General features: G+C 42.3%; 1 protein-coding gene across 3 annotated transcripts in view; it reads right to left on the bottom strand.

The window, feature by feature from the left end:
• Positions 1–26562, bottom strand: part of RORA (RAR related orphan receptor A) — a 372218-nt gene that overhangs the window by 41258 nt on the left and 304398 nt on the right. Inside the window, exon 1 of one of the 3 annotated variants that reach the window (XM_063345859.1) lies at positions 25900–26180. The exons of the other annotated variants lie outside the window; for them this stretch is intronic. Within the exon in view, the coding sequence (XP_063201929.1) occupies positions 25900–25930 (31 nt within the window). The 5' untranslated portion in view covers positions 25931–26180. Of the gene's footprint in view, positions 1–25899; positions 26181–26562 lie in introns of those variants that run through there. 3 annotated transcript variants of the gene reach the window in all.

The following is a 26562-nucleotide window of genomic DNA, read 5'->3' as shown; positions in this document are numbered from 1 at the left end:
CAGGGGGTTCTCCCCATACATGTAACTCTCATGCGAAAGTCACAGCAGAAAGCTCCTGGAGATAACGCTCCAGCTAGAGACTAAAAAACATGCACACAATTCCCATTTGCCTTGTTTTCTTTGGAACCACTCAAGGCAGAAAGGCAAAAAAACGTAGGCTCACGTAAGTCAAAGTGGTGCAAGGTGAGATGTGTCATTAAGCCACATGTAATTCCCTTTATAAATGTACTTATTCCAGTAATAGCACTCTTCTCTGGTTGCATTTGTAACTCCTCGGAAATAGTTTAATTTCAAAGAGAAAAAGCTTATAGAGTCAAGCATTTTTAATGGTAGCAGCCACACAAGAAAAACTTGCCAGGCAGGGAAGCTCTAAAATGTCACCACAGTAAGAACTCCCCCACGCTCTGGACTTCCCAGCTGCCCTGTCACCGTGCTTTGGGTGGGCTCTACAGCCACCAGGAAAATCCAAAGCATCCAACCTCCACTCAGAAGAAAGGAGAACCTAGGACTGATTTTGGTTAAGGTTTTGATGCCCAACAGGAAAAGGAGGGTACAGAGCTCGACCCCACTAACTCCACAAGCATTTTAGCCAGCAGAGAAACCTCCAGGGAGCGAAGGGAGCTGGCTCCCCTCCCTCTCCTCCCTGCACAGAGAGAGCCACATGAGGGAACAACTCGGGCTGAAACTGTTCTTTGGGGGATTAACTTTAACCTGAATCAGTTTCCTGACTTAATTCCCCACGTGACAGCGGAGATGCTGTTTGTGCTCGCACAAGGGAGGGGTGCGTTTGTTTGGCAGTGCCAGCTTATGGGAGGTTAAAACGCTCACAGAACTAAACTGTTAGTCTGCTAAATCGGTAAGAGGAGATCTGGGGTAGCAGAAGGCACAAGGAACTCGGGGTTGGTTTTCCAAGAAACACAATAGTCTATGAATAAGTCATTGGTTTCTATGTCCAGTATTGCTGTGAAACTTTAAGCAAGTCACTTATTTGATGTGTCAATTCCTCAGCTGTGAAATGAGGACAACGCTTTCTTACATCACCCCAGTGTTGTAAGTTGAAAATTAATGACTGAGGTACTTGGACACTCTGGTGCTGTGGCCAAGTCAGTACGCAGCTCCAACAGCGGAGTGATTACCGACAGGGAGGGGCTAAGGAATCAACGTATTATTTTTGGTGGACTATTTCCTTAGAGGATAAATGAGAGTAACTGCTACTTACTTGATTGCAAGGAATTGAAAGAGCTCTCTGTAGCTCCCTCGTGGGTGGACACCTGAACAATTAAAGAGCTATGACCTAATTTTAGTCAGAAACCTTATGTCACAAGGAATTTACAGGGAGGTGTCTTCTGTACGTGCAAAAATAATTGCACTGTGGAAGGACAGTTGACCAATGTGTTAATTTAGCTGTACAACATTTAGGGATAGACTGTATCCCATTCTCCTTCCTCATATTCCCAATTCCAAAATTTATGACTGTAAGAGATACAACTGCATGATACAAAATGTCCTAGGATTAGGACTGAAAGAAATTCTGTGAACACACTGCCTCCAGCATCAGAATGGCGGGATCAACTTGAGGAAGCTTACAGGAACAGAAACATAAGGATGGCAGGTAATGTTATAATCAAATCTCGCCTTCTGTGTGATAGAAAGGATGGAGTATCATCCAACTACACTGGAAGGCACTTCTTTTTAAAGTGCCGTTATTATGCACCTAGAGCCATCAAGCAACAGAAAACACTCCCCAATTCTAACAGAAGTTGTTCCAACAGCTTGTTTTCCTCGCAGTTAAAACCTGTCCTTTCCTTCTAGCCTGAATTTTCCTTCTTGAAGAGGAATACGGGAAACATTTCTTCCTCTCTCAGGCTAATGCAGGATCGCGAAGATCTGACTTCAAGTCCCTGTGCCGTCACAAGGACTGTGTGTGTGAGCCAGGGCAAGTCACCTAACTATCAGAGTTGTGCGTGTATCGAACTTCTCCAAGATGTGTAGGTCTCACTGAAAACACCAGGAGTTAAATCTAAACAGCCCCACAGAGCTGGGCACATGCCTTTCTGCAATTCAGTTTATACCTGTAGAACATTAGGATTAGGATCTGCGAGGATCCATTAAATACCACATTGTGCTGGGATGCATCAATAGGAAAAGAAGCCACGTACATGCTTAAATAGGTAAATAGTGTTTCAAGTCTTATTGAGCTTATTATGTCTCAAGAGCTTATTAGGTCCTTGCTAGATTAGAGAGCACACATTCAAAAAACAAACACAAGGAAAATAAGAATCCACCAAAGACAGCTTTAAAGTTGAAAAACCAACCTCAGGATTTTAGCTCCTGCCTTATGATTTTGAGACATCGGGCTGACGATTCTAAAAACCCTGGAAAGGGCTAAGGCTGAAATTCCCCTTCCTCAGTCCTCTGGGACAGCGAATCAGCCCTAAATAATCATTTTTATGAAGCTGTATCAGTGGGTAAAATAAGAAAAAAGTGTCAGTAGAAAGTGAAAATCCTGCACTCTGTGGATTTGCACTGAAGACCACCGAAATACAAGGCAGGCTGAGATCTCTGCAGTCAGTCTGGCAGTTTGCAATTAAATTGCTAGGAATGCATAAGCATTATTAGCCTTCCAAAGCAGATCCTTCCAGTTTTATGGGCAGAGTTAAGCACCCTGTAAACTGTACCCAGGACTCCAATCCTCAGCGTTGCATCTGCTTTTGTTCAACTTTTTATTTTCTGAAGTCTTGTGGTTAGGCAATGAAATGTGAATCTGTTGATTCCTGGCTATGACACAGGCTCCTTGTGTGGCCCAAGCCAAGTCTCTTAAGCTATACTTCAGTCTCCTACTTATGAAACAGGTAAAACACATCCCTCAGTGATGTTTTATGCATAAATTAACTTGTGGAAGCCGGTTTTTCAAAGAGTTCACTAATTAACATTATAGACAAACCTATAGATAAAGAGATTGTTCAGAGGGCTTTGTCTGGCAACTCTGGCCCAGGGAAAAAGCGCATTCCAGAAGTGATGATAGAATCTGCATACAGTTACAGAAAACCAAGTTTACTGAATTCCACAAAGGTACTTTTTTTAAGAATGCGTACTTCTGGTAACATATCGTAAGGATTTAATACAATCTCCTACATTTAGTTTTATTTGGAATGAAATGCCACCATCAGTTTTCAGCACAATTTATATGCGTTACCTTGACAAAATTTTACTGGAGAAATTGTGAAACATTTTGTAAGTCCAGAACAAAGAGTTTAACATTGGACACCCTGTTTTCCACAAATATGTATTTACAAGTTGCTGGAGAACGTAAAGACAGTTCTATAAAAGCCACGTTGATTATCCTATATTTTCAGATATAAGCTCAACAGGGTAGATAATATATTTTTCCCGTGTTTATACAGTGCTTAGTATCTGGCTTCTGCTCAGAACATGGAATAAGTCCACAAATAACTTCATTTTCTAATTTTCATATACCAGTACAGTATCTAAGCACAAAAATCAAGTACAAAACAAATTAAATAAAACAGTCTTCATACTGGGATGACCAGAAATAAGACTAGAAAGAGGACCGAACATTACTAATCCTTGTTGTGCCTACGCTGAAAAAAGAGGCTAAAATGAGGAGACTTAACCAGGAATCTTAGCTTTTTTTTCTTTTCCCATTCCTTTAAATGTTATAGAATATAACTTGACAGATCTACAGTCTTCACTATCACATAATTTACTTAACCTAAAAGTATCAAACCTTTTAGGCTCATCTCATTTGCAAACACGCATCAATTCAAATAGTATTGAAAGACACAAACAAGATAAAGTTTTTACAGAGTCTGCAATTACAGTTTTCAGGAGCCACTGAAAAATGACTGTACAAGTAGGAGCTGAAATGTGCTTTCAAACAACAGCTGAACTTCTGTCACAAGTTACTGCCTAGCCCACACACCAAATATTTCTAGTTTTCTTTGAAACACAGCAGTTTACTGATTACAGGAACTAAATAGTAATTTCTGCCTTTGATTTTAAGACCATAATCCAGTACTGGAAAATGGATTTGTCACTGTTGCTGCGCACCACTGAATTCACTTACTTCATTGCAAATATAACAACATTACTGTCTCACTACAAGGCAAACATCTGAGCAGTAAGAGCAGCTGATGACAATCCTCAGAACAAACAATAATTTTTGAGTAACAACTCAAACAGTAACAAACTATAATTTTTGAGTTTCTCTGCCAAAGCTCAGGTGAACTTCATCTGTTTGTCTTGTGTTTGCTCACAGGTGATGTAATTAATCCATCAAAAGCTCTGTTGCAACATTAATGACATTCAAAATCAGCATGCACAAAAATTGTTATTACGTTTATTTAAAAAAATAAATTGCCTATGATTTCATGACCAACTAATCAACACACATTCACATATGTGAACACAACATATATTCAAGTCCAGGTTGTGCGGAGCGTTACACAAGGGAGGAGGGCCCGGCTGCTCCTTCACGCTTCCGTCCCACAGCAGACAATACGGAGCGAAGGCAGGGCCAGGGCTTCCCGCGTGCCTCCATACACTCCTAGGGCTGGGACTCTGCCATCACCACGCTTCGGTGGAGTGCCAGCCTGCACACATCTTAGGCCCACCAAGTGTACTTTACCATCTTTACACAGAAAAGAATGTAAGTTAGTCCAGAGGAAATGCAACCATTACAATACTGTAACTTTTAAGTATTTGGAATCAGTTTTTTATGTCAGGGTGGTGAGATGTGCTCCTTGCCGTACGAAACTAGACATGCCACTGCTAAATTAGACTATCTCTTTTTGGAATATACAGTATTAGGACACTAAAGTAGTATTTTGCTAGTGACAGTGCAGCTCTGAATCCTCCCAGTAAGGCAACAATACTAACCTTACAAACCACTTCAGCAATTTTGCACTTGTCTCGGTGAGCTTAAGGATGGGGAACTTTTTGACAGATATACTTTCACATTGCAAGCAGAGGCAACAGCAAAGAGCCAAATACCTATTCCAGGCAGAAACTACAGTCAAAATCCAGAATAACAGGGCAGACACATCTCCTATGGATGTGACGCCTGAGTGAGGGAAGTTGGAAAACAAGCATTACCAAACTGGGCTGTAACTTTCATCTTAGCCCTTAAAATTTAAAGTCTTCCCAAAACTGAAGAGAGCAGTTTAGTGGAGCCTATGCAAACAAAGGATTACTAGCCCCTTATCTGATGGCAGCGATCCTCCGAAATTAGGTGTTACCCAGGAAGAGCAGTGGGAAGGTACAGAGCTTGCCACTCCTAGGTGCTACCAGTCTGAAATACATTCCCACGGTTTTTCACATTGCCAGAGAGGAAAAATAACCCAAGCAAGGCCAGCAGTTGTTCTCTGAGAAAGCTGGGAAAAAGCAGTTGTGGCTCCTACCATCCGATGCAATGGGGAAACGACCCCCCCCTTCCCCAGCCTCCCCACCTAGCCCTAACACTCAAGCAAGCTGCGGTGGGCCTGCAATAGGAGGGTCCCGGGCTGGGAGGGGGAAGGCTGACAGCAGCTCTCCCGGCGAGGTAGGAACGATCAAGGAATAAGCAGTGACTCACACTACGTGATTTATTGCTGGGCAGCGTTCCCAAATGTGTTAATAAAGTTGCAGCCAAACAAATGCACATCCCTTAGGTCTTGTCTTTGTTCCAGCACGGCCGAGACAATTGAGTATTATTTTCAAGTAAAACAAGGATGAGATTTTCTAGACAATATTGCTACCACAATTAATATTTATGTTTCACCGTTCTACTTCACAGCACTGCCAACCCTTGAGTATTTATAAAAAATAACAAAACAAGAAAGAAGCGAGCATACATACAGACACAGAAGGTCTTAAGTTTTTTAACAACCAAGTGTGAGCTGTTCTATTAGGTTTCCAGTTTATCTTCAGTAGTTTCAGGTGTAAGAGACAACAGACAGAAGCACTCCATAATCACCACATTCAACTGAAGCAAGATGCAAATATAAAACCAGTTAACTCTGTGTCAGGAAGCAAAGGGCTTCAATAGTTCATGGCAAAGCTCTTCTTGGAGTCTTCTGGAAACAGAGAAATGAAGGGAAGGGGAGAGAGGATGAAAAATTGTTTGAATTAAAACATTGACTTGATTAGCAGTGAAGCTCTGGGGAAGTAGTGATCGAGCTTAAAAAGCTGTGACAGGTTTCTGTAAGCAGCACGCTCAGGTTTCACATACCGGCTAGTGACAAAGAAACATATTTCCATACAGTGTGATCACTGTGCAAGCAGATGCTTCTTTTAGCTTTAATTAGCATTGAAAGAGAAGTTATATTCACGCTTTGACTTCCGATATGGGTTTGAATCATAAGAGACATGATAGCTAAATATGAACTGCCTGGTGGTGTACGCATTTCACGGGGCAGTTCTGTGAGGGAGAGAAACAACGAAGCCATTAGAAGGGGGAAGGAGTGCAGAGGAACGGCGCAGTTGGCAGGACACGCTTTCCCCATATTACCCACAGGTAGCTCCTGAATTGAGTCTGGAGATTCCTTTGTTTCAGAAGCCAGATAGGCAATGGGTTAAATGCACACAAACACAGTATGTTTCCAAGCTATACCCGTGAGTAAAACCACCAGGAATACTTTTAAACGAGAGCTGAGAATCGGCTACATCCACCTGCTTCCAAAGGCCAGAGCTGGGCAAAGGGAGAGGGGAGGGCTGAAAATGGAAACATACTATGAAGTCCATAATTTAAAAAAGAAAGCATTTCCCAATATAAATTCTGGTTCTCGGACAAGTAGAAAATGCACATTATCATAAGTCAGTAGTTTGTCAAGAAACTGCAATGAGCCCATGAAAATTGTAAATAACATATTCAAAACTGCTCAAGACATTCACGATCAATTTATCTAGACTTTCTTAGATGTAGTGATTTTATAGCCCACCAGCCACCCATGGGAACTCCCCCAGGTCAACACCCGTTCACTTTTACAGGAAGAGTTAGGCAGTGAATATAAACGTACACCTTGCTACACACAACCCACTTCATCTGTGCTTCTAGCACACGGACCTCAAAAATCATCACCTCTATCGCATTCCTTTTTAATTTCTATTTTTGTGCATGTTTTGTAATGTACACAACATTACTGCAGTAGTACATGTATATAATTTATAAATAAATATCTATACATTGAGGGTACATGCTCAAATTTATTTACCTATTTTTAATGGCAGGGCTGCGCAACCAAAAAAGTTTGGAGACCACTGTTCTAAGCACCCTGATATGCAAAAAATAATGTCTACTGGCTACCCGTGTTACCATACATACTGGCATTAGGCTCTCCTCTTAACAATAAAGTAAGCAGTTTTGAAAACCACTAAAATAAAAGGGCAGGACAGACAGACAGTTTCTTCACCACTGTCACTATAGTAGAGCTGAGGAACCATAGTTTTTGATGAGGTTCTCATACACACAAAAATTAATATGTATAAATGCAGATAAAAAGATGGCCCTGTTCCAAGGACCTTTAATGGACATACAAAATTGCATGTTCTTTCGTGTTTTCCTTGCTCCCTACTATTTAGTTCCAAAACTTGTTGACCAGCGCACTTCACTGTAATTCTGGTTTTGTACACCTCATATGTGATTTAGACGATGACTGCTGTGTTTTGTAAAACAACTTATTTAAGAGTAATTGCATACAGCTTTCTTGCTTCATGCTAGTTCATTTTAATACACTCAAATTTACTAGGCAATCTACAAGCAAGGCAGAGGTTTCATCGACACCTTCCTAAAATCTAGCGTGTGGTTGATTTATTATTAATCACGCTGGTAACCACAACAGTTTGTATATGCTTAGGGAGCTCGTGATACAAAACTAAAGGTTTTAGATACTGCAGCGGGTTGGCACGGTAATTCCACATCTCTTTCCTCCAACATCACCGATCTGAGAGCAGCAGCTTCTCTCCAAGTAAAACACCAAGCAAGAACAAATGAAGTTTCATGAGCATGCCAATGAGCGTCCGCTGCTGTCCCTGGCACAGACTGCCAAGAGGTGGTAATAAAGTCAGAAACGTTTCAGGGGTGGGTTTCAGAGGGAGCATGGTTTAAGAGAACAGATGTGAATTTTGGTAGATGGAAAGACAATTAAAGCCCATTAGAGAGAAGGTTTCTTCCAGTTGTCGTGACCCTCTGGTGTGCTTGGAACTATTCCAGAAGGCTACTAAAGGAACAAAGATCTCTTGAAGAACTGAGAGTGCAGTGTTAGAAAGGTAAAGCACAGAGGTGTCCTAGAGGGCTCTATCTTTCATTCTTTCATGATGATCTGAAACAGCTGGCTACAAAGGGCCTAAAATGTATAGTTGTGTTGTTACCCCTCACTACACTGATAAAGAGATTAAACAAGGCACTGGCAGTTTGCTTTCAAAAGAGAGTGAAAGAAGAACACAAGAAAGTGAATTAGAGATGAAGAACGTTAACATGAAGGAGAAGAAATGAAAGTAATGAAATGAAAGAAATGAGAAACTAGACAGCAAAGGAAAGAGGATCAGGCAATTACACAGCACTTCAGCGAGATGACAGTTCTGTGTGCAGCCTATGCGATCCCAGGGCGATGTGAATTCCAAGCAGGAAAATTCTTACATCCACTTAAATGGAATAGCCAAAATGGAAGGCTAAAGATGGAAATGGCAGAAGTACCATGCTCCGGTCTAAAAATACATACACTACCTATTTCCCAATCTGTCTTTGGGAAACTGCAATCAGCAATGCTTAGGTTTATTATTTTCTCTCTCAAACTCCTGAAAAGACAAAAGGGAATCATATCAAGAAAGTGTAATGAGCAGGCTCACAAAAACTGTATTGAAATCCACTGTGTTTTGGCTGCATCTAGATTTTAGTTTTGATGATTGGTTAGCACTTTATCATAAGCTTCATGCAATGTATATTGTAAGAAATCAAAGCTGTAACATCTCGTTCTTACATTAAGTTATTTGAATGTAGCAAACCAATTATTCAATTGAACAGACATCAGAAGAAATTTACCTTGAAAATTTACCAATCTGACAAGAGTTAATGGATTTACTATCAAAAAACAAGGGTTTTTTTTCCTGCACAAACTAGTAGGCTCACTGCAAAGCCAAAGACCTTAACGTGATAAAAGCAAAAGCATTAAGTGTATTAACGCCTGTTCAAAATGAATTGTCTTTGCAGTATAGCAACGCATTATCTAGCTTCTGTTCACACTTCTGATTACAGAAACAACCACCAACCCAACAAACCACTCGCTCTTCATAGCTTAAGAGGCCCAAAAGCCTTTTCACAAAACAATTCTGTTGTCACTTTTATATAGGGTTAGTTGATGCCTTTCCCCCTCCTTTTTTCAATTAGATAAATATAATTAATGACTTCAAAATGGAATTAGTTCAATAGCATTTGGCTGAAAGCATTTATTTATATGAATCCAGTTATAAACCATAACTCAAAGGCATATTGTAAAGAAATTTTCTTCACTAAAAATTGGAATAGCAGCCTTCTATATAAAAGTGGTATTAAAGCTTAACATTAGTACAGTCAACATAAATTCTGATTTTAACAGGCTTGGATAAACATATAAATTTTGGCTCAGTGAGTCTGCTTCGGCTGTCAATACTCTGAAATAGATACAAGCTTTAACAAACCTTTAATTCAAAAGCCCATTATTGTACCAACTGAAATAGAAAGACTCGAGTATCAAAGAGGAGTTCTTCCCCACTTTCATGGTATTACTTCTGTAAGACACCAATTGATCTACAGCCCTTGAAAGAAAACAACTCGCTTCCCTCTCCTGGATAAAAGTCAGTGCAGTTTTTTCATCCATCACAATGCAACAGCATCAAAATACACCTTCCGCATCTACTTAAAACAAGGAGGAAAAAAAACAACTTGCAAACCACAAAGCCATTACATGACACGTCAGTTTAGTTTGTCTGACAGATTCACTACAGAAAAACATTGTTTTCAGTAAAAAAAAACTAAATGAAGATTTGTTTAAAGCGGTCGGTAAGAAAGAAATGAGGAAAAAGGGGAGTGAGAATTTATACAGATTTACCTATTGCTAATGTTATTCTGGGGTGCTTTTCAGCTTCATAAAGAAAACACAGATAGCTTCCTGAAGCCAGTAAGTGAAACATCACCTTCATCTAAACACCAAAGTGCAAAGCCCCCTTTTCCCTGGCAAGGAAAAGAGCCGTGCAATGCGTCCGGCAGCCAGGAGCTGGGGTTCTGCAGCAGCGTGGACAGGAGGAGGTGGCTCGCTGGGCCTGCCACGGGGAAGGGGCAAAGTCTGCCCAGCAGCAGGGAAAGCCCCCGCTCAGGTGGCGGCGAGCAGTTACCACAGGTCTGGCTTCTGCCAGACTGAAGCCCTTTACCAGCTTAATATCAGATCATTGGGAAAGGACCTGAAAGACCGAACCGTGACTGTTCTCAGCTGTTCAGGAGTCTAAAGAGCACCCGGTGATAGGTCCCGTGCCCACTGCTTTGGGGTGGATCCCAGCCTGCTGTGCTCCAACTCCTGCCACAAAGCCTGGCTTTTGTAGAGGGCAGGGGGAAGCTCCACCAGCACGCTCCCAGTGCACGGCTGCCCGGCACAGCCCCATCTCAGATGGTGGCAGGACATCTGTCTGGAGCACCAGATTGGATACTCACCAGAGGTTATTTTTCTCATCTAGGACTATTTATGCAATGGCCTGAGATTCAATAAATCGGCAGGCTAACTGTTGGTTACTTAATAACTAATAACATCCACAACATTTAGAAGCGTCTGATAAATTGCGTAACCAAATTAATTTACTGTTTCTGACATTAAAACCAGTTATTGTTAATAAACAATGCCTCAAAATATTTAGGTGGGTTCTTTAATTCAACTCAACAATGTACTTGGAACTACTGTGATGGAATTAGCAGATAGGTAAACAAATACGTGCTTATTTTCATTCCTTCAGTGCTACGGGTATTTTCTCTTTAAGAATACAGCCCTTCAGTTTCTTCTTGCGTTCTATTATTATACATTGTTTTCCCTGAAAAGCACCATAGTATTTACACTCAGCTTTGTTTTGGATGGGGATCTGCTATACCAACCTTAGGGCCACTCGCTATGAACTGAGCAAAAGGACAACTTCTCGCTTCAAATAGTCTTTGGGACAGCAAACAAGTTTTGAGAAGAAATGTAAAAGCCTAACAGAGAGCAGGTTTGGAATAATTTCTCCCATTCTACAAACATGATTTATGAGCGTTCAAACTGCTTGGGACACGACATTGTTTTCAAAAGGAAAAAATGAGTAGGTACTTAAAACTAAATGAATCTTAAGACTACTTTCTACTGACATTGTTTACAATGGGTTTAATTATTTACGGGAAGAAACCATCCCATTGTATATCTGCATGAATTTTTGAAAAACAAGTAAAGGGAATAAGAATTAAAATCTTGTTTGTAAAGCACCAGATTAGCAGCAAGCAATCTGGGTTTTGTCTCCTTGGATAAATCTCTTAGATAGCTGGATCAAAGTAGTCCTTTGTGAAACAGACACTTTACCGAGATGTTTGGAGACTTGGAACATTTTCCAGAGTGATAACAATTTTGGTATCCAGCTTAATACAACTTTGAAAGCATTTTCTGAAAACTAGAATTAATTATAATTAAATTTAATTCTTCTCCCACATTATATCTGGTGATTACATTCGAAGTCATGCTATGTAATTTCGATTATTAAGGTGCTTTTACACTAGGAAGTAGATAAGAGTCCTCAAAAACTGTAAAACTTCCACCAAGGAAAATACGCTCAGCTAACAAAAACTTACTCAAATTTAGAAATAATGTGTTAGCCAGTGCACAGCAGTGCTTCTCCTGTGAGATACGTAACTTTATGCCAGCTTTGGACATGCTCCTAGAACTTTAACTTTAGGCTCCAAGGAGATAAGTTGGACATCCGTGCATGGTGCCCATTCAGAATATTCACTCACACGTAAAGAGATCCCACCCACTGCTAATACAAAATTTGAACTTAGCATAGTTACCAAATCACTAATAATGCAGCCACAATCCAAGAAAAGTAGTTAAGCTACACAACCCCACATTATTTTTGTTGGCACCTCCCTAAGAAATTTTTCAATTCCATTCAATGAGGGGAAAAAAAAAAAAAAAAAAGACTCATTGAAGGATTTCATTTTGGGATTTTGATTTTACGAGTTGCTGGCAACTCTCCCTATGCATGCGTGTACACACGCACTCTCTCTGAAATAACAAACTATTAACTTGACAGTTCAGGTATTTTAAAGGTGAGAAAAACAGTTTCTAAAGAGTTAGTTGTTGTTTGGGTTTGTTTTTTTTTTAATTCAAAAGTAAACTCTCACAAAAGGTCCTCCAATGTAGTATATAAAATGAATTAATTTGATTAGTCTTTCTAAAACGTGAAGCTCTTGTCTCTTCCAAACACACTCTATGCCAGCTAGCAGGCCAGGACTTGACATACTCGAGTGAAGAAACCTCCACCTTCTTTTAACAGCACAGTACAAACACGTCTGCTGGTAATTCCTCATAGCAAGGTACACACACAGCCATCACATTTATTTGAGCGCAATGGTCACTATTTACAGCCAATTATTATAATTTCCTGAGCAAAGGCTTGATTCCAGCACGTTGAGCATCCTCAACTCTCCCCAATGCCCTTGTGTGCAGAAGCGAGCAGTGCTACTGGAAGGACTCAGGCATGTTGCAAGATCCAGGTAAAGCCACTTAGTGGGTAAAGCTCTTCAAATACCGCTCATTTCTCCCCATCAACAGGGTGAGGCAACAGACATAGAAATAGGCCTCCTTAAAAATAGCTATGTTATTTTTTTCTCTAAACAGAAAAATATGAACCGATTTTCCCTATAACGTCTTCCTCAAATCATCAAGAATTAATGTTCCTGGAGCTCGTGGCAATAGCTCCTTCTTCCTCCTTGGCCACAGGGACTCGTCACGGTACACGTACTGTCCCAGGACGGAATTCTTTCCCAGGTAACACTATTGCAATGGGGTAGCAGCAAAGGTTTTGATACAAGTTTTATACGTATTTCCAGAAGAATAATTCATTCACGTATCATCACTTCCACCCTGATCTCTACATATACAACTACTGGATCTCTTTACAGTAACATTATAGAAGACCCTGACTTTTCGAAAGAGATAATTACAGACTATTTGCTGACAATTATTATCTAGGTCTCAAAGCAAACACGACAAACAGCAGCACAAATCAGTGATCCATTTCATATCCCAAGCAACAACTTAATTATTAGAACAAATGTATTTAGCACACAGTATTAACAAAAGAAACATTATAACAACGCTTAACCTGACACTGTTTTAAAAATGTAAGAATATAATCTAGGGAACTATCAGAACATCAACTTGAAGGTAGTATGGAATATTGCAGCCAGTAATATCAAAGGTGTTTCCTGGGCAAAAGAAAGTGCTAAGTGCAAGCCCGAGTCTTCACAGTTCCCCCGTCCCGGCCTTCTGGAGAGCTTTCTGTCCTTCCACCCGATGCAAATGCTGGGCTCTCCTGAGGTGCCCAAATTGTTATTTTCAAGCCTTGATGTCTTTACACAATTCCCAGCAGTTTTTCTTAGCCTCTTACATTCTGACTTCTGTTTACTGATGCGCTACTTCTCTAAGTGTAGTAGCACATCAATTAATTATACAGTAGTATGCCTAATCAGGTTTCCCCAGGGTTTTTAACAGAAACCCTTTGTATTTCTTAATGATTCCATGAGATTGTAACTATTTTTAGTTCTGCAATAAAAGAAATAAGAGTCTGCTGACAGTACTATCTCCATAAAAGGTGGAACTGGTATTAAAACCGTTGATCCAAGCACACTTGAACTTTGGAGAATTCAGATTTAGTCTGGATTTTTTGATTAACATTTTTAAATACCGCATAAGCAGTCAGCACTTCTAGACAAGAAACACAAATGAAGAAGAAAGACTGGAACTGAAGAACTGATGTGACCTACTTTACATTTTAATATTAAAACAGATACATTCAAATGCACAGCAAAGTCTCCAATGCCTTCAACACAATGCTACCACCAATTGGTCAACAGCAGTCCAACAATTTTCTGTGATCAGTTTCTCATGCCCTGTCTTGTTCTGAAAGAGGATGTGTGCTCTAGATACCCAAGATTCCTTTTCTTTAGTTTTAAGGCAGACATCCACAAACTTTCTCCTTAATTTAAGGGGAGAATTCAGGATTAAAAAAACAAACAACCAAAACAAAACCACAGCAAACTACTAAAATCCCAAATCAGCAAAAATACACTGAGCTTCCACACTACAAAAGCTCAGAAAAAGCAGTAAAAAAAACCAGTTTGGTGGACTTTCACTGTGCTGGAGCTGGTCACATTTTTGGTCAAATTGCATCTTGTATTAGGAGGTGTCATAACTAAAAATAAAAGTGGACCACTGCCCTACTATAAAAGCGTTAGTCTCATAGAATGATAAAAGAGTTGATGTTGGAAGGCACCTCTGGAGATTGCTTGGTGCAGCCGCTGCTCAAAGCAGGGCCAGCTACAGCTCAGGGCCAGCAGAGGCCAGCTACAGCTCCACTCTCCAAGCGTGGAGACTCCACAGCCTCTTTGGGCAAGAGGATACAGTAATTTGACCACAGGCATAATAATGTGTAAAAAAATAATCCCAAAGTAGACGTTTTGCTTTTATTTATGCATTTTGTGTACCTTTTGCCCATCCTGCCCCAGCCAGCGAAGCGGCAGGGTTGCGTATGTAATTCCTATCTGTCACCCATGTTTATACACTTGAGTCACATCGCACCCAAAACCAGCACTGCTGACATCATGTAAGCTCAGACGCTCTTACCTCGTGTACTGGCAAGACTGGATTCTGAGACACTGCTTTTAATTCTTAATCTTACCTATTTCCCAAATCAAAAATGAGGATGTGCCAGAAATAATTTCCACATTATGAAAGCAGCCCGCTCTAGCATTCCACGGGGACCTGTCTGCAAGGCTGAACTGTATCTCTATACAGTTCCTTTTGTCCTGTATTTGTTCTTTGATGTACAAATATGCCACAGACTAAGCGGTGATCTCTTTGATGTTGAACTTTTATACTTTATTGCAACTAGCGTGCTTACAAGAGGAGCTGCCAGTCATTTTCCCTTCTAAACATTCAAATTTCATGAGGCACTTGCTTTATGAGTCAGATTTCTTAGCAACTTGTTTTCAGAATTTCCACAAGAACTGTGCTACTCTTCTGGAATGATAACTTGATTAAAAACCAAGATCCGATCAGGTTTTTCAAGTATTACAAATTAATACAAGCATTAGCTAATATATCTGAATGTATTTAGCATAAGGTATAATTACCTAGTCAAGCATGCTTTTCCTCAGTTTCTTTTAGATAATTCGTGATGGTGCCCAGACGGCAGCAGTGACCAGGAGCAGCTGCACTGGGAATACTGTAAAGCCAAGGCAAGCATGTAGTGGTTCCTCTCCGGCGCCTCTGCCAGCCTCCACCAGTTTATAGATCAGAGACTTCCAGAGGTAGCCTCTGCAAGTACCATTTTTCACAATGCAGAGTGCATACATAAAATTTTAGACTGACAATACCAAGGCAGATTAAATTACAAAGTTAGTTACTTCTGTGACAACACACTAATCAATGTTGACAGGAATAACATGTTATAAAGTGCAAATTTACCACCAGTACATGCTAGAGCTGCCAGTGTGAGAAATACAAAAGAATTTCCATTCTGAAGCACTTTTGCGAGGGCTTTTAAATCAATCCTAAGAGCAGAAATTCTTTGGAGTGAGATTTTGCCATTCAAAAGGTCTCTGCTTTAGTGACCTTTATGTTTGGCTATTTTTCCCTTCTGTAAGTATAAACACTGTGGTTGAGAGGGAAAATATCAGAAGAAAATTAAAATATTTTGGAACAGTGACCGCAAAGAGGGAAAGTTTCCCTATACTGAGCTCTAGGTTTCCACAACAAAATGGGTACTGCTACTGACACCCCTCTCCAAGCCAGCTAGTTTAAAGATATGTCGTCAGGGTACCAGCCAGAGCAATGCGCTACTTTGAATGTTTTAATTTCAAGTTAAAATTTCAAAGTGAGGAAGCCATATAACAACTTAGTCATTTTTGGTGACAGAGCAAAAAGAATCTAAAATGAAAGAAATTTGTTACAGGTACTGATTCCTCTTTTTCAAAAATATCTAGCAGCTCAGTAACGAAGAGCGCGTGTTAAGAGCTAGATGTATTCACAGGAAGGAGCACTCCGACACTTGCCATGCCAGGCAGCCAGGTGCTGCGCTCCACCTTTCTGGCTGGGAATTCTAAGTTACTCCCAGAGATACCAGCAAATTTTTATGAAATCTGGGTAAATAGAACCAGCCGTAGCAATACCGGAAACATCATTTTTTTCAGGGCCTTTTCAAGTCCAGGCAAAAGTCAGTTCTCAGCGCTCACCCAAATTCTATTGTGTGCAGCAAAATAACCCACCAAGAAAAACGCTAGGGTGAAATACTGCTTGTGTTACTAAGAGGTTTCACATAGTTTCCATCGAAGCATCCCATGCAGGAAGCAGGAGCCAGAATTTTGATCCTCCTTGAAGAGAACAATAGGAAAACCAACGCCTTTATGTAGCACCTTGTGCTGGCCCCACTCCAGCCCCAGCCCAGTGCCTTCCACACTGCTGGTGGCCAGAGGTGCTGCCAGCCACTGCTGCTCCTCCTGCTATCGCCGGGGAGCATCTGGGGAGGCAGGAATGCTCTCAGCCTGTTTTCCTCAGCCATTTAGAAGGCGCCTACGTATATGAGGTTTCCTAAATGAAACATCTCTGGCTCTTTAATTAACCTGTCTGTTTTTTTTATTATCTGTTGATACAAGAATCTATCCAGCAGTTATAAACACCTTTATGTACTCATATTTTAAGCAAATACTTCTTTTAATTCAATAATGCACCCACAGTACGAGAAAAACTCTACCCAAAGCTTAACACAATACATCTCTGTCAATCCAACAATGGCAAGGAGTGTCCCTTTGAAGGAAAACAACGCTGAGCGTAAGCTCGGCTGCTCCAGATGATCACTAACAACCTGCTCCTCTCTGCGCAGCGGAGCGGGACCCTGCAGCAAGAGCTGCAAACACACCTCCAAAAGCCTACGGTGCTCCAGCCTGGTGTATGAGGCCTAGTACCAAACAGCAGTTTCACTTACATTTGTATTTTCCAAAACTGGTTAGTAATCTAACACCCAGCATGCAAACATTTCTACAGCAAACTACAAGGAACTAGTCCAAGAAGAGGAATAAACAACAGCAATCTACAACAAGCAGTTTTCTGCAGTGCAGAAGATGGGTTTACTAATTCCCAAATTGAGCTTCAAGCGATCACTATATATTTACTAGAAAAAGCACGTTTTCCTGCAATAACTACTCTGCCAAATCAAACACAGAAAAAGATGAGCTAATTAATTTAGCTGAATGGAAAAATGCACCCATTATGAGTAACATTACAGTTGATACAGGAAGAGAGCAGCCACTGCTGCTCCCGTCAAGTAGTACAGCAATTTATACCGTTCAAATGCAAGTCAGAATTAAAGCATGCAGATGCCTGTGTGCAGAAAGGAAGCTCCATATGTTCTGATAACCAGGGATCACTTTTTACCAGCTTTCTACACTCTACCTAGACTAAGTGCTTCAGGCAAAGAGCACCTGGGGCTTAGAGAGAATTTAACCTTCTTTTGGGGTGAAGAGGAGATAGATGACACTTCCAGTCACATCCCATTAGGCTCAGGGCCAAGCAGAGGAGGCCGGACAAGTGAGCGCTCCTCTGCTCAGAATAGGCGCTCCTCAGAAATAGTCAGGTAAACATCAGCTCCAGTAAGTTCTGGGCATGCTTAACCCATGGCACAGGATCAACTCCTAAGACCCCTGGCAGCCTCACAAGAGGTGCGAATTAAGTTCACATGCAATGAGAACTCAATTTCTAATTGAATCGTGTAAATTGTACTAGGTCTTAAACAGCAAATGATACTTGGATGAAGGGAGAAAATTGCTGAGCCAATCCCGACTTCCCCGGTGTTTTGGAGAAAGAGGCAGATACTCAGTACCACAAACACATGCCCGAGCACAGCCCTGTCCCTTCTCAAACTGTGCTGGAGACAGAAAACTTGAGGCCTTGCATACAATCCTGTTACCACTGTTCCGATTCATCTATTCTGAAATTACTACTTAAAAATAAGACAATCCTGTCCAAAAAAAAAAAAAAGTCAGCTGAAGCAAACATGGCTTTCAACTGCATTTCACATGCACGCGACCCAGCCTTTAAGTTAATTTAACTAAAGCAGTTCAAGATACCACCCCACCTCACTTGTCTAACTCTTCACCAGCACAAACAAGTACATCAGCTCTCGGTACCCATGAGAGGCAGAAGCAGAAGCCGCGGCCATACTGCATCCCTCCCCAGGTTTCCATTTCATGCAGTTAACAAAATAACAGCAAGAATAACCAACTCTTTAGCCCTTCAAGAACACTAAACAAATGGCACATGGCAGAAGACAGTGTGTGCAAATGGTGTCAGGACTTTTTCCTTATTTTTAGCTGACAGTGCAGAAAGTACTCCCAACATCCCAGGTGGGAACAGAGATGGGGGGAGCACCAGCGAGAGCAAGGGAACAGCAGTCCGGGCACGCAGGAACACGGCCCATGGGGCCCCGTCAACCAGCCAACTCCAGCCTGTGGTCACTTTGGTTTGAAAGAACACTCTGACAAAGACTTTGTCACACGGTGCATCCGTCTAGGTAAAGATTTAATGTCACTTTTCCGCCCCCTCGTTTGAGAATGATCAACTTCTTCTAAAGTGCATAAATAAAGAGTCATGCAGTTGGTTTTATGAAGCACCTTGTCCCAGGATTCAATGGCAATAAATAGCACAGTATTTCAAAGAACACAAACATTACACAATAATTACATGGCTGATACCCTATAAGTATGCTGACTATTCTATTTGCATTGTTCAGAAGTGAAGAGGTTAGACTTATTTACATCCAAGTAGCTTTAATTAAGCTTTGAGATAAATGCTCTTAAAATGAAAGCTGGGATGATTATACCTCTCCCGACATTGATTTTAGCCTAGATGGCTATGAACATAGCATGACAAAAGGCCCGAAGGCCGGAATCACACAAACAGAAGAGCCACAAGCCACGGGGCCTGCACCATTCTCCACCACATAGGAAAGAAAACCAGAAATGCAGTGAAATTGTGACTTTACTGAAGTCAACTGCCTAAGTGGAGTGGAGCCAGGCTGTCGGTGGGCAGCAGTGGGTGCTGCTGACAACCGCAAGTTCACGCTGGGACGAACTGGCCCCAGATGCATTCACTAACAGCAGCGAAAAAAATGGGCTACGTTTGCTGGTGAGGGCAGCAGGCTACTCCCCCCCAGCAGTGCTGTGGAACCCCCAGGCCTCTTTGGGGGGACTCCTGCACTTGTGTGAGCTTTAAATGTCAGAGATTCACATTAGGCTGCATCCAAAGAGCTGCAAGGAACACTAGCCATCTCAGAGACCGCAAGTGCTTGACTCATAACAGCTTCAGCTCCGTGCCTCTGAGCAGACAGTCCACACGCGCAAGGCAAGCAGCAGCAGGATGTAGGAGAGATTCCCTAACGTTCACAACACTGGACTCAAACCTTCCTGGATATCCATTTGCTCCCATCAGCATGAAGGCCTCACCATCCCCTGACACCACAAAGGAAAAGGGAAGTAAACACTAATTTAATTACATTTTTCCACAAAAACGTGAATCCGTGTGCAAACCTGTGCAGGCAGACAATCTCAGTGGAGAGCGCCGTTAGGAGAAGGGGTTCTCTGCACGCTGACTTTTCCAAGTCCGCCAACAAGCTCCCTACGGCAGCTAACCCCGCTCTGAGGAGGGGAACAGCGCAGCACCCCATGAGTCACTGCCGCCCTGAGTCACTCCCTGGTGTTCTCAACAGAAGGTGCAGGCAACAGGGAAGCAGCCTGAAACTGCACCAAGCTTGCCAACCTATATTTTGCAGAACTTCTTAGCCTAAATGCCTCTAGCAAGAGAGGTGAAAAAAACCTGGGCCAAGGAAGGACTTCGTTAACCACGGGCAAGGCTCCCTTTAAAACACGATGGAGCAGCAGAAGAAAGTTCATCTGCCAGATCCCCTAACAAGGCTTCCTGCTTCAACTTTGCAGTCTGTGGGTTTTTGTATCCAACAGGCAGAGAGGTCTGCACCGTACAGAGTCACCTTTTTCTCATAACAAAGCTATTCTTGGAGGACAGAATCTTCCCATCCCCTGTCAACGTTTATAGCAAAAAAGAGAAAAAAAACCTCATCTTCAAAAAGGAAGGAGAGGGTTAGAAGATATTTTCTGCACCATTAGTTATGTGCATATCCCTTAGATATCAGTCCTCAAGGAAAAGACAAATCACAAAAGGAGAGAACTACTGCTTGCTTGATCTCAGGAGTGATCAGCTGTAATTGCAAATTACAGCTCACACATAAATACAAGAAAGGTGAATATTTATCTTTTTCTCTCCTTGCAAATAAAAAAAACAACAGAGTAACATTCTAAAATGTATCAAGTCTGACTGTAATAACTAATTCTTGTCACATGCAGTTATTTTGCACACTACAAAAAACTTATCTCATGGGAATGCAAAGAAAAAAAAAAAAAAGAACGAACATACTGCATCTCAGCTTCCTCTAGATAGAGAATTGCAAAGTCAGACAAAGTTGCATGTATCTACTCCGGAGAGACGCAAAGATTTGACAGTTTTAATTTAGCACGTATAGTTTAGAAACAAATATACCAATTTAGAATTCTGTTTTGTAGTGAAGATGAAATACTAACAATCCTGCCAGTAATAACTACATGATAATGATCATTTCTCTACTATACTGTAGGCAAGAGGAGCAAGAAAGAAGATTTAAAACCCCTTAAGGTTAAAATTGAGTGCTACATCATCCTAGAAAAAAAAAACCCAAAAAACAAAACCCCACAAAACATGCAGGGCTCTCTGTAACGGGGAATGAGTAAAGAAATTAGTCTTTTGCATACGCGCTGGGGAAGCACTCGATATAAAGAGGACTCAGTTCTTGACTGAGGTCTCCAGACACTAATCCCCGAACTAATAAATGCCAATACAAACATTCACCTCCCCACTGCAGAGCCAAGCTGCGGAGCTGCAGGCCATTACCCTGCTTCACACGCTGAACCAGCTGCCTTCTCCCCCCCACCCTCCGTATCAGCTCTCTGGATAGAACGTGACGACATTTCGTATTTGTGCAGAGCCCACACCCCAAACACCAGCGATGCTATACTACCCACCTCTATAGCCTCATCCCTTCAGGGATTTTTTTTTTTTTTTTTTTTTAATTTAAAGAGGATACAGAAGTCCTTGCGTGGTGTCCATAGACCACTTCAGTTTTGCCCCAATTACTCAGAATTATCCTTGAAGAATTATTTTTATGACTGCATTGCTAGCCAGGCTCACCACTTTAGCTAGGCAAGAGCTGTACCTAAGTTTAAAGAATTTGATCTAGTGAGATGGTCAGCACCCACAGTTTTCGCTGACTTAAACAGGACATACAAATTCTTCATACTTCAAAGGAGTGTCCCCAACTGAGACTTGCACAGAGCACGCAACTGCCTTTGATTATCACAGAGTGAGACATAAAGACAGATTTCCTCTTCTTTTACTTGCAAGTCTTGAGAGTCTTTCAAAGGGCTTGAAAAGTACATTTCAGCAATAAACCTCAAACAAATCTTACCCTGCAAATGTGATGCAACAAATGTCTTAGGTACAAGTCAGTCATTCAGATCAGTCGCATGAAATTAAAGCAGCAAAAACCAGCCTCTCAGCTAGCAATTCCAAAGGCCAGATTCTGTTAATATTTAGTCAACAAAAGTTCTGTCCCAGGATATTTGCTAAATTGGATGTAACTTTCAATAGTACCACAGTGAAGGCAAATTTAAACATACTTCAACTCGTAAAGCAACTTTTTTAAAAGATATTTGGCAAAATATTTGGCAAGATATTTTCCCATAGGCAGTTGTTTACTGGTGAAAAACACAGAGTAATCACCACCGTGCTGTCAGGTTGGTGCCAAGATACTTGACAAAAAAAACATGTCAAAAGGTCAGGCTTGACAGACTCAAAAAGCTCACCCACGGTAAGCAGTACTGCATAAATCCCCGGCCAGCCGGCCTCCGAGCGAACCGGCTCTGCCGAGTGCGGAGCATGGAGGTTGCTGCAAGTAAAGCACGTTCCCTGCAGTGCTACGGCCAGGCTGCAAGGGAAATTCTGCTTATCTGCCCAAACGCAGCCAGGGTCCTCAAAAAAAAATACAGAAAGATCCAAAAATCATGCGCACCAATAAGGAAACCAACAGAGTCTACTTCTTTCAATAGGTATTTTTAAACAATTGAGTTTTCATTCAGACACAGCGTCAGTCAGAAAACTAGTTGTACTTCCAACAATCCAAGCACAGACCCCCTTCAAAGTGAAACAATTTTCCTTACAACCAAGTAATAACTGATTCTACTCATCTTGCCTATCCTCCATAAAACAGCAACAACAGATTCAACCTCGTTGAAGTCCACACAGAAAAAATCAGGATTAGTAGCTCAAATTCTACCTTAACAGTAAATGCACCGGAGTAGAAAAAGCTTAAAAAATGTACATCTACTTTCCCACTGATCTCTATTTCGAAATGTCCATAGGAACGATAGTAAAACTATGGCTAGGTTCATTTTCATTATAAACTCATGAGCAGACCGAACCCTTTTGCTCGGGTCTGATGATAGTACAGGACAAGTACTTCAGCTCCCACCAACACAAGGTCTGATACACTCCTGTCTTTCTACAAACTAGTACCAAAAAAATGGTAAAATACCACACTTTTGAATCTAGCTCCCCTTGTCTTGGGCTCACCTCTGGTTATGTACTGGCATGACAACTGAGTCCATGTTTCTACTCCAGCGCAGCATATTTGCTCACCAATTCATAGCACTTAGTACTATTCTCCTTGAAGTCAACCTTGAAGCTTCTGCCAGCAAAGACTCTCGCAGGAGTAAGACCTGCACCGATGAATATGCTGGCGAGAACACCCAATTTCTTTGCAAACTTTTACTGGTAAGCACGGAAAGTTGCACTCTCCCTTAAAGCCATCAGCCGGTTAACTGGTCTGCATATATGATAAACTAAGAACGCAAGGCTTCCTGAATCCTCTACACAGACTTGCAACAGTTGATAAATAATTTTTAAAAGCCCATCAATCTACAAAATACTTAGTCATTACGAACTTTGACGCTTCACCACTATCTATTTTCTTAGAAACCGAAAAAAACACCTCTCTTTCCTCTCTGCTTGAAACCAGAAAGTTACATTTCTTATCACACAGCCTGTCTTAAGGACAGGTCCAGCCTCTTCATTGGGCTTGTCTGTTTTCCAGCTCTTTAAGCATACTACCATGGCTATCGACGTGCTGACAGCCGGCCAAAATCTTTATTCATTCAAACCTGGACATAGTCTGCAAGTCTGAGGACTTTTCAAAACGAAAGCAAGCACGTTTGCCAGAACGTTATGTTGCATGAAAAATACAAGGACTTGCAAATTGATTTCACATGGTATTAATTTGGGCCACCTGGGCAGCAATAGGAAAGGAATTAATACTCTTCTTTTTTCACTTAAAAAAAAAAAAAATCCAGCAGGAAAATCTGTAACATCCCGTATTCTCCTGCAGACCATAATTTTTTTCACTTTAACTTCAGAACTGTAAAAGATCAGAAGCACCAAAAGATGCCATTGCAGCACTGAGAATAAATAAAGCATTCGATTCACCTCCACATTTTACATTTTTCCCTTGTACCTTCAAGCTTATGTAAAACTGCATTCCCTACGCTACTGGTCTACTTCTCTCAAATCACAATATTGGATTGCGGATCTATTATTTCATGGCAGCCAGAGGTCACTTTAAGACAAACCACAACACATTTCCTCCAGCTGAACCTTGTCCAGCAAATTAGAGAAAGGACAAGAAACCAAGAAAGTTTTTCAATGCACTAGAAAACTAAGTAGTATGAAACATGAGTGAAACATACCATAGAAGTATTCTGTAAAAAGTACAAACACCTAAGTATTTTCATAATAAAGCCATTAGGAATTACCCTTTAAAACTCAAAAGCTGGGCTCCGCCAAGATTTTACATCAGTGTGGAAATTGGTTTAAATGAAACTCCCAAGAGAGCAAAAAAAAAAAAACCTCCAAGTTGAGTTGCTGAAAATCACCTGCCTGCTCTTTTACAACACACCTCAAGTCTTCGTGCAGAAGCATACAAGGCAAATACACCCTCCGATTTTTTTTAATTAGTGTACTTTCCTTCTTTTCTTTTTTTTTTTAAGTTTATTTGATTTCATGGTTCTAACAGGCTTGTGAGGGACATGTTGAAAAACTCTTATCAGAATACGCAGAATTCTAAGGGACTGCTAAAATATCCATGTAGTTCACACTTAAAAAAATGCATTTCCTTTTGTTACAGATGCAACTATTTGAATCAACCCAATTACATTTTCTTGCCAAATGCATTCAGCATGGCTAATGATTAATGAATATAGTGCTTTTCTTTTTATTCACATAGGCTTCTCTCCAAGAAGAAAAGGAAGCCTAGTAATTGAAAATTACTGTGCGTCAAACACTATGCTGCTATTGGTGCCCAATACCTATTGCTCCTGCAAAGTGGGAAAAAAAAAAAAGGAAACAGTCTCTAGCTGAAGTAGGATTCAATCTTCTTTTTCCAAGTATCTATTTTTTTCAAAAAAAAAAAAAAAAAAAAAAGAGCAACTTTACCTACAAAATCCACGAATATATTCTAAAGGCTACAGATTTAGTATTTTTGTGGGGGCGTTAAATTCAAATGTCACCAGTGATACTCTACTATGAAAGAATATCGCGTTTAAGTAAGATGGTTACTCGGTTTACATTTTTTTAAAAAAAAATAAAGCCCAACAACTATGACTTCAAAAATGCTGCAATGCAAAGTTCTACTGCAGAGCTAATTTTATTAGGAAACAGGGCAGCCTGAAAACATACCTCTAAACTTTTGATTTCTCATCAAAAACTTCGTTTGACTCTCCTCAGCCTGACACTGCCCCTCATTAAGGACTGGGATCGGCCAGCAGAGAAAACTTCAGGTTTTAAAAAAATAAATAAAATCACTACGTAGCTCTGATTTTTCCTTTTATTCCAAAGCCTTTTAAAAATGAGCAGCTATCTCTTAAGATGCCATTTTAGCCCCATCAGCTACCTACAGGATGCTGCCACGTTCTTGTCCCCTTTGCTATGTTACCGTACGTATTTTCTACGGGGGTTTGTGGAAAGATCAGCCAGCTCGTCTCCGCTTTTATGCAACTCCGACCGCGTTAATCATAACCTCTCCCTCCGAAAAGCCGTGCTGGCAGATAAGCTATCTCTTATCCTCTAACTTGTACGCGACGGTGTAAAGTGCAGCGCCTCGGCCGGGTTAACGCTCCGCTCCCAGCCGCGGGCGCTGCCGGCCCTCACGGGGGATGGCTGAGCCGCCCCATCCCTCCGAGAGCTCCCCAAAACCTGTCCCTGCTGCCGGGACCGCCCGGCCGGCTCCCCCCGCCGGGCTCCCCGCACCGGCGGCGCCGCCCCCGGCCCGGGGCTCCCCGCGGGCCGCCCCGCATGAGCAGGACGCCGGGCGGTGGCACCGGCGGCCGGAGAGGGGAGGCCACGGAGCACCGCCGCTCCCGGGCCGGCCTCCCCCACCACCACCCCTTCCCCTTCCCCGGGGCGCGGCGGCTCCCGGGGCTGCGCCTACCTTTCATCGCGGCGAGCACAAAACACATCATTTGTCAGGGGCGAAGCGGCGGGGAGCGGAGCGCGGCGGGCAGGGAGGCGGGGAGGGGAGGCGGGACGGGACGGGCCCTCGGCGTGAACCACCACCACCGCCGCCGCCTCAGCAGCAGCCGCCGCCGCCTGCCAGCGGAGAGCCGCGCCGCGCCGCCATCCCCCGGCCCATATGAGGCTCCATGTGACCCGCTGACATCAGGCCAGCCCCGGCCCCCCGCCTTGTTTACACCGCCGGCTCCCTCCCCTCCCCTCCCGCCGCCGAGGGGCGGCGCGGCCGCCCGGTCACGGGGCGCGCCCGGCCCGGCAGCGCCGCCCCCGCCCCCGGGGCCTGTGGCTCCGCCGGAGCCCGCTGCCGGCGGGGAGGGGGCGGGAGGGGGACCGCGGCGGCCTCGGCAGGTGCGGCGCGGCCCGGCCCGGCCCGGCGCGGGGCTGCCGGCCGCTCGGGAGCCGGGCCGGGCCCGCAGCCACAACCCCAACCGGGCGGGCGGCAACTGTCGTCGCTGCTGGAACGGCAGCGGCAGCTGCTGCCCCGCTTTCCCTCTCCTCTGCTGAAGTTCACCTTTCTTTTTTTTTTTCCCTTTTTCCTTTTTCCTCCCCCTCAAGGATTTGTTAAGTGTTGTTTTAAGTAAAA

This window comes from Chroicocephalus ridibundus, chromosome 9, assembly GCF_963924245.1.
Source record: "Chroicocephalus ridibundus chromosome 9, bChrRid1.1, whole genome shotgun sequence".
Classification (NCBI taxonomy): domain Eukaryota; kingdom Metazoa; phylum Chordata; class Aves; order Charadriiformes; family Laridae; genus Chroicocephalus; species Chroicocephalus ridibundus.
This window is presented reverse-complemented; position numbering and strand designations above follow the sequence as displayed.